At 48.0% G+C, this 8,778-nt stretch overlaps 1 protein-coding gene, 1 long non-coding RNA gene and 1 other non-coding gene across 4 annotated transcripts in view; all 3 read right to left on the reverse strand.

Annotated features, from left to right (window-relative positions):
* The window catches only part of OGT (O-linked N-acetylglucosamine (GlcNAc) transferase), a 41,470-nt gene extending 33,195 nt beyond the window's left edge, over positions 1 to 8,275 (reverse strand). Inside the window, exons 1-3 of one of the 2 annotated variants that reach the window (XM_011371419.2) lie at positions 7,996 to 8,275; positions 5,098 to 5,278; positions 4,007 to 4,250 (exon numbers count right to left, since the gene is read on the reverse strand). In XM_011371419.2, coding sequence (XP_011369721.1) covers positions 4,007 to 4,250; positions 5,098 to 5,278; positions 7,996 to 8,032 — 462 coding nt within the window. In that variant the 5' untranslated portion in view covers positions 8,033 to 8,275. The remainder of the gene's footprint in view (positions 1 to 4,006; positions 4,251 to 5,097; positions 5,279 to 7,995) is intronic. The other variant, XM_011371420.2, reaches the window with a different exon arrangement.
* Positions 330 to 4,000, reverse strand: LOC111746470. The gene is made up of 2 exons (XR_002783128.1): positions 3,269 to 4,000; positions 330 to 2,336 (listed from the first exon to the last, which is right to left on the reverse strand). It is a non-coding gene; the product is annotated as an uncharacterized LOC111746470 (long non-coding RNA).
* On the reverse strand, positions 601 to 707 carry LOC111746508. Its single transcript, XR_002783143.1, has one exon. It is a non-coding gene; the product is annotated as a U6 spliceosomal RNA (small nuclear RNA).
* Positions 8,276 to 8,778: the final 503 nt, after the last annotated feature.

Consider the following 8,778-nt stretch of genomic DNA (forward strand, 5'->3'; position numbering starts at 1 on the left):
CCCCAAAGTTCAAAACCTAAGACGTTAGCTCTGCTTTATTTGTCAAAACAAAACCACGTCTGCTAAGAGAGTCACACTCCTCACGCACAGCCCATTCTATCCATTCTCAGGGTAACGCCTTTTACGGAAACCTTCATTCGACTCAGGAAGATGCCTGGGACTATAGAGGAAGGAAATTCATAGAGCCCACAACCGAGAGGGGATCACAGTCTATGTGGAAAGACAAGGTACATACACATTAAATGCCACACGGTGGTAAAGCGTTTGAGAGAGGTTCATGAACTCAAAAAGAAATTTAAGCTGGGCCATAAAGGATGAGTGGGACTTTCTTCCTCAATTACAGCTGATGTTTGGTATTACTTTATACTAGTTTCAGGTGTACAGCAGAGTGGGTAGACATTTATATAATTTACGAAGTGATCCCCCCATCAGTGTAGTAACCGCCCGCCACGACACAGTTATCACAATGTTCCTGACTATATTCCACATGCTGTACTCCGCCTGCCCGGGACTGTTTTGTAACTGCCATTTTGTACTTCTCCATCCCTTCCCCTTTTTCACCCAGGCCCCGCACCCCGCTCCCATCTGGCGACCGTCAGTTTGTTCTCTGACCGCTTCACGAATTTGCGGGTCATCCTTGCGCAGGGGCCATGCTAATCTTCTCTGTCCCGTTACGATGTCAGTGTACGTGCTGCCACAGCGAGCACGAGCGGGACTTTAGTAGACAGAGGAGGACAGCATTGTAGACCAGGGAAAAGAGTATGAACACAAGTAAGGAGACAGAAATGAGTAAGAATTTCTGTATCAGCGCCCTCCTAAGATAGCATCTATTTCCTGCACTTCCTCCGAGAGCCCCCGCCCCCGCCACACACATGCGCACGCACACGTGACGTCAAACCGGGTTGACGAAAACCTAGTTTTCAACTGCCTCTCAAATTCAATTCAGACTCCTCAGCCGCTCCATTCTTTCTAAATCTTCCCATTGACTCCGCTCTACTGCACTCACTTCTTGTCACTACTTGACTCAAGCACTTCAGCCAAGGAAGTCTGCTTGCTATTTACCTTCCTCCAGAATGCTCAGGTTCTAAGCACCCACTCGAGAAAATCTCCTGATTAATACTCTCCAACAATAATCGTGCAAGGCGCTTCCACCTTTATCTTTTCTGGGTCAGGTCCTATCTCATATTCTAATCTGTGACTTGTTCCCAACCCACCTCCCCAATTCCTAACAAAGTGCTGTACACACGATAAGCCCGCCGACATTTAAACGTGGCATCTGCACGGCAAGCGGAGCAGAATAGGAAAGCCGGGCTTTCTGCAGTGTAGCTATATGCGTGAGGCCTGCAACAGTAACGACATGACGGTAACATGTCACGGTCACGCTGCCAGCAGCTCTCGGTGCTACGCGTCCCCTGTCAAAGCAGGAGCAGTGGTTCAACGACCAACAGAAACAGCTCCTTAGAGCAGCCCGGCATTACAGGCATTTCACAAAAGGCAATTTTACACATAATTCATAAAAGGGATGGCCGGGTACGGGCGCCCCTCGTGAGCTGTCACGTGGAGGATTACCAGCAACAACGGCACCTCCAGATGCGAAGGACTAACATTTTAGTGACATTATTAAATCATCCAACATTACAGAAGACAATTGGGAATGGAAAGATACAAAACAGCTCTGTCTTTAAAGTCATTTCTATAATCTTTCTATAATCGAGTCACAAAATAATTTCTTAAGTGACAAGCCAGTAACCTAAAAAGGTAAACATTGCTGAAAACAGGTTACCAAGAAAAATACCACAACATTTTACTTTTTCACTGCTGCAAAACTAAAATAACCTGAGTTTCTTTAAATATTTTTCAGAGAATGCCAAATACGGCTGAGTCAGGCCAACAAGAGCACGATTTAGGAAGAAGCTTCTGTCGGTACTGAACTGACGAAGGCACTGGACGGTAAGCGTAAGTCTTCTTAAGACTAGGTACCCTGAGATAAAGCACGGTCACTGCGGTGGATCGAGGGGAAATCAAGGTAGTTGGCACGATCCCTTTTTCATCCTTGCTGGCGAAGACAGAAATAAAGCAGCACCTTCCACCAGCAGAGACAGAACCAGATGGGACTGCATAGCTGTTCAGTGCCTTCGAAGGGCAGTCCCATGATTCATTTTCGGACTCTCTCACTTCTCTGGCAGGGCAGAACGATAAGCTTCCTGTGAACAGCTTACATATTGAAAAGCATGGTTCCTCTCCCAGTTCAGTTTTCTCTTCTCACGACACTCCTACGGCTTGGTATGCTGCGAGCAGCAGAGGCTGCTCTGCTACGCATGTAGGCAACTGGAAACCTGAGCCAAGGGGATCAGAGTTCAAGATGTTAGGGCCACAGCCGTGTAAGAGGGCACACGCGAGCTCACACTCGGTCGAGCGGGGAAAGGGACGGGTGGTGAAACCAGCCCTGATTACTAAAGGGAAAGAACTTACGGGGTGCACAAGCGGCTCCTGAGCCTTGGCAAGAACAGGGTCCAAGCCCCAGAGGCAGCGCATCCGAGAAGGTTCTCTAAAACCTTCTGTGGGGAACTAGCCAGATACTACTGCGAGGAAAATTACAAAATGTCACTCGAATTTACACACACGGGCGTCGAGCAGCTCCGAAAGAACACATAAGGAAGTGGTTTCGTCGGCTGCCTCCGAGAAGTAACTGGGAGACTTTTCACTGCATCCATACAAACAACGATGCATAAGTTTTTTTTTTAATTTTAAACTGGCAAGATTAACTGCTCAACTAAGCTCCAGTCTCCTGAGCTGTAGAACAGGGAGGGACTAAGGGCGAGCGGGACATCACCCACGGTTTCCACGCTGTGCTCAAGCGCTCTGCCTTTGGGGTGGGCGCCCCCTGGCACATCGTCCCCTTTTCATCTTTTCTCTCTTCGATGTTTGCTTTCAAGATATCCAGGCTCAGGTTTTTACAGTTCCCTTTGCCATTACTAGCTCTGTGATCCCAAGAAAATTACATAACCCCCGAGTCTTTTTTTTTTTTAACTTGGTAAAATGGAAAATACCACCTATTTTGAACGATCATTGTAAGCATTAAGACCAGTGTCTGACGTCTGAAGCAACTGGCACAGTGAGCAGAGTAGACTCAATAAATGGCAGCTGCAACGGTTCTTTATTAACCACTTCCAGGGGTGTTGCAAAACTAAATGTTGACAGCATGAGCTTGGAAATGCATTCTCACATTCTCTTCTGGATGCCTTCGATCCCTCTCTTTATCACTTACCTCTTAAATGGATATCTATCTTCTTTCCCTAACTACATCAAAAGTTCCGAGGGCAAGTCTCACTCTTTTTGTGTGTCTTTCGGAGACCCTAACACAGTGTGAACTTTATGTCTGCCAGCTGGGCCTCACTTATTCGCCTAGAAAACATCGGCAATGCAAATGTCTTTAAGAACTAATCAAAACAATAATTTAAGAAGTTATCTAAAGCCTGGTGTGGATACTAGCACCTCAACTGTAACACTTCTAATTATGCGGAAAGAAACGAGAACAGGATATGAAGGAACGAATTTTGCATCCTAGTTTTCCCATCACCGGTCCAGATACCGGCATCTTGTTTTAACTATTTCATATTACAGAGTAAGGCCCTTTTATCCACTATTCCTTGAAAACCAATGAACTGTTGCAAACACCTATCAGAATTTATGCAAATGTGACCAAAAGAAACAATCGTGTGTTCTGTGTTTTTACAGGCATTATAAAAGCAGACATACAGTTTCTTGCGGTAAGGATCATTTTGATGTTTTCTGATACAACTTGCTAGATAAAGACAAAATTTAAAAAAATGTTCAAAACATGATACAGACCCGGTCAAAGCAATTTCCCCATTTTAAGTAGACAGACATTTGTAAACTCCTGACTTCGTTCCATGCAAAAATCTGCATGAGTGTCTGAAGTAACAAACGATGTCTTTCCAGGCTTTTGTCAAGGGAAAATAACAACCATTAAAATTTTACTCACAGGATTGTACTGAAGAGCAGAGACGTAAGCTTGTACTGCCCCTTCCATGTCACCTGCGGCTACCAACGCGGCGGCCAGGTTAATATAACCATCGATGAAATCCGGTTTGAGACGCAGCGCATGCCGGTAGTGCTCAATGGCTTCCTGCAACTGTCCTCTTTCCTTGTACACATTCCCCAAATTCGAATAGGCTTCTGCCAGAAGGGGGTTCTGCTTAATTGCCAGAGTGCTAAAGTGAGCAGATCTGGAAAAGGCGAAAAGCGTTGAAGGATGGGTGTGTACAGCAGAGGGAGAAGGTCTGGCCCTATGTGTAACTGTCTCTGAAGGCCCTGCGCTATCACTAAGTTATGTAACGGTCAAATGGGCTTTTAACCAGCGCACGGGGGAAAATTTTGGAAATCAAAGGTTTTCAAAAGTGGGGATATCCCAGATTTCCAACTGAAACGCTCTTGCTCCTTGTGAGACAAAATTCTTCCAAGACCCTTATTACCAAACTGCCACATGGTAAACCATGACCAGTAAGACCAAGAATGAAAAGGCCATGCGCGGCGAGTCTCACTTTGCGTTTGTTAAGACTTAATGACACACATATTTAAATGTGTAAGTCAGTCAGAAAGACAAGTTATTAAAAGGATAAGAACACGGATTCTTCCCTTTGGGTGAATTCGACTGAGTAGCCGGAAGGAGCGTGCCCTAACGACTTAGTGATGGCCTTTGCAACTTGAACCACACATGCGCCTCGTACCACAGCACATCCACCGCCGTTTCTGAGTATTCCATCCCTCGAGATGTCACATCTTACAAAGGTGAGACTGGATGCTCAGATGCGTACTAAGAAAGCAGCAGAGGAAGGTGGAAAAATCTAGAAAAGGTTCCCAGTCATACTGATAATGTAACTGCCACCACCAGAGGAGGGACAACAACTGGCAGCTGAGCATATCACAAGTGGACGTGAGAGCAGGTGTTGTGTGTTGGTGGCTCAGTTGAAACCCAGGACTGGAAAATTTTTCAAGGTCAAATATTTAAGTGTCATTTTTCAAGCTCAGCACCCAGAGGCAGCAGTCACCAGCAGGTACCCCCATATCTCCTACCTGTCCAGCCTTCGACACTGGAAGTGTATAGATGACAGTAATAAAAGCACACCAGTATTGTCTGGCTCTTGTCTCCAGAGCTGCATGCAGTGTCTCTCAGCTGCCTCAAAATCTCCTGCCTGATATTCTCGATGTGCCAACTCAGCTAACCCTTGGAAGGAAAGCATACGTTTCGTTGGTTCTGGAGAATCATCAAAACATTTGAGGGAGGGGGGGGGGAAAACAAAAAGTTAGAAATGCAAACAAAAAAATGTAAAAATATGGTCTATTAAACTTAAAGATGAAGACGCTTGAAACTATGTAAAGCACTAGAGTGTTCTGCACGTTTTTCATACCCCCAAGTTAACATCAGGTGCAGAATTGGCATTTTTAGAATTTACCCATCGACTTTCTTTCCCAGACCTAGGTAGAAATATTAGCTTCTAAAAACGATGGCATTTTTACGAGCATGAATACCATATATTTTTAAACGATAAATCAGAGATTCTAACGACTGTTCCTTTACAGTTAACATACTGAGACAAAATATAAAACATGTGATCTGCATGGTCTCAAAGGTTTAATAACATCAGAATAACCCACTAGGAAACTAAGAACTTGTCCCATGCTTTTGGTTGGATTTGTGGGCGTACTGGTAACAATATGTCTCTTAACCTGGCTAGGGAAACCAGATGTGGTCTGCAACTCTTAAAATTATACTGATGTTTTTTTATCTCTCACAAAGTAATTTGTTTTCATTAAGGACAACAGTAAGTAACAAGCATAAGGGGAAAAAAACTAAGAGTCAAGGTGCTATTTTTAAAACAGCTGATAAACAAGATGAATTCACCTGTCGAGGGCCAATATGTTTAAAGGGATCAGCAAACATTTTAAACAAACAGCCAAGGTTAGATTGCTCCCCTACCATCTCAAGCTCACAATGAGACCAAATTGGGTAAATCCCACCTACGCTGGTTGAACACGAGCATTTTCGAAAGAGCTGACACAGACTAAAGGATTAAGCCACAGCAAAGGACCCAAATAAACCAAGCAGTTAGTACCTACGGCTGTGATGATTTTTGAAAAGGATGGGAAAATGCTAAAAGATAAAACCGTTTGATAAACTGTAAGAATGAATAATAAATGAAAGCACTTTGCTGTGTCTAAGTGACTTAAGTCAGATACATAAAGATAAAGGGGATGGCTCAAGCCCACAGAGGGGAAAAAAACAAACTGGCTGCCTGTCAAGAGTAATACTTTAACTTCAGCAGTGATACATTACTGGAAACCATGTGCAAATGATTTCAATTCTACCAAGGTCACAGTAACCAGCGCAAATTTGAGCGAGCTCCCTTAGAGCTGGCAAGGGACCTGCATACAGGGGAAAGCAAAGTAAATTTCCTGAACAGAAGGCACAGCTGACCACTAAACAGGAGCAGAAACACTCGTATCCAGATCTGGGAGAGGTGATCCGTCTCACAGAAGCTCGAAATTACGTTTCCGAGAAGTCTCTAGAACTTCCTAAGTCCTTATTTTAAACACATTACTTTATCAACTCTCCAAAGCCACTTATCTATTTTAACACTTGAAATGCCGACTTCCTCCCATAAACAAGAAGACAGACAAAAGGGCAAGCTAGCACAAAGCTTCAATCTTTCCAAACGCCGAGGAGGGACGGGAGCCGCTAATTACTAGTCCCACTGCTGCAGTCGTCCATGAGATACGACTGAAGATTCGCCTATTGCTCAGTGCACGATGTCCAGAGACAACAAATGAAACCCCTGACAGATCTCCACCGAGAGACAGCGACCGGAAAAACCTCACGGGAACCCCTAGAGCGGCAGCCCAGGCCCCCCCGCGCCAGGAGCTTCAGTAGGGAAAGGCAGCTGAAGGACGCTGCTATAATTTGGTCGTTCTCTTATTTTTAGCGTCAAACGCTCTCGACTGAACTGTCGAAAAGGGCAACCGCCTTGAACTTGTGCAGCCACACTCCAGTTGCTTTACAAACTCTTCAAGCGGGGATGAAAACTTAAAAAAAAACACGCCCTATGGATAAAGAGATACTGAGCCCAGGGATGGGGATGGGAGCCCCGGGGCGGCGGCGGCGGCGGCGGCGGAGGAATACGGGGGCAGGTCGCACAAAGCGGGCACCGGGCCGGCGGGGTGGTCAGCGCCGGGGCTTGTGTCCCCGAGGGGAGGACGCGGAGCGCGCGGCTGGCAGCGAGGGGAAGGGTGTGGTTCCCAGCGGGAGGGGCGCGTGGGACCCGGGCCGGGGGCGGCGCGGGGATCGGCCCAGGGCAGAAGGGCCCCCTGGAAATTTCCGATCGCCCCCGGGGGCCGCGGCTCCGCCGCAGGAGCACCCGACGGGCGCTGGCCGGCGGGGTGCGGCTCGCCGTCCTCCGGCGGAGGTGACTCGGAGCACGCCGGGGAGCATCCGCTCATCCCCGGGTGGCGCAAAGTGAGGGTGTGATCACTTCGGAATGGCACCGCGCCCCGGGCCAACGGAGGACCACATCGGGCCGAGGGGAAAGGGCCGGGGCGGGTGGCCGCAGAGGTGCGGCCAGCTGGATTCGGGGACAAAACGGGAGCGAAGGCGAGCGAAGGGCAGGGATGCCAGCGCAGCCCATTGCGAGACACTAAGCGCGCACGTGTGGCAGAAGCGTCCCGAGACAGGGGACCACCAGGACATCAGCGGGACTCAAAAGCAAGAAAGGGAGCCGAAAGGGAGCCAAGGAAGAGGAAACGATTGCAGAAGTGGACGCCGCCGGAGAAGCCGATCAGATGCCGGCAGACGGCGGAAGGCTCAGCAGTGCCACTGATGTCATGGGGATGGCTGGAGGGGAGGAAGGGAGCGCCGAGAGGCAGGGACGGCGCGAGACCCCCACGAGCCATCTGCCAAGGTAGAACGGACACCGGTACCTGTGCTGTCGGCCACGTTGCCCACGGAAGACGCCATCTGGAGCTTCTTGAGGGAGGGCGAGAAGGGGGTGATTGGGTCCCGCTGCCGCCACTACTGGCAAGAGTGTTTCTGGAGGTAGCAGTGAAAAGGCAGCAGCCGTACCAGTGCTTTGGCACGTTCGAGTGGCGACAGCAGGTACAGGCTTCGAGTCTTAGGAACTCTGGTTAACCAGATACCTCTCACGGTCTTGAAATGGCGGCGGCGGCTCCTCGGCCGAAACAACACGAGCCGGAACTACTTTCTGTTACAATCGAGTACCAGCGCGGAAGAAGCGCGGAAGAGACGCCACCGCCAAATGACTCTAATTAAAGTCGCCAGCTTGGGGTAACCTTCCGCGCGGGGCCCATTGCGACAAACACGATCGTGGTGAGAGCGCATGCGAGTCACCCTGTCAACCCGACTCGCGATCAGGGCACTGTCTGGGATGACAGTGTCTAACTTTTTTACCACTGAGGCGGAAGGTGGGAAAGGAAGGTACACATTAGACGGATACATTTTTGCCCAAGTGCTGGGGTCTTAGCCGAGAGTGTAACTGTTAAGATAATCAGCAAAGCGTCTACAAAAGTTGCAGCAACTTTATTCGTATGAAAACCGATTGTTACAAAGCTGATGGGTCAATTCTCAGCAAGTCACTTGCAAATGGTTATATTTCAAAGACCGCACTGTTCGAAACCACGGTGGAGAACGTTCCAACTTGCACGCTTCTTAATGCTAACTCCAGCCATTGATCTGAGCACTCTGAT

This window comes from Pteropus vampyrus, unplaced genomic scaffold (genome assembly GCF_000151845.1).
Source record: "Pteropus vampyrus isolate Shadow unplaced genomic scaffold, Pvam_2.0 Scaffold191, whole genome shotgun sequence".
NCBI classification, from domain to species: domain Eukaryota; kingdom Metazoa; phylum Chordata; class Mammalia; order Chiroptera; family Pteropodidae; genus Pteropus; species Pteropus vampyrus.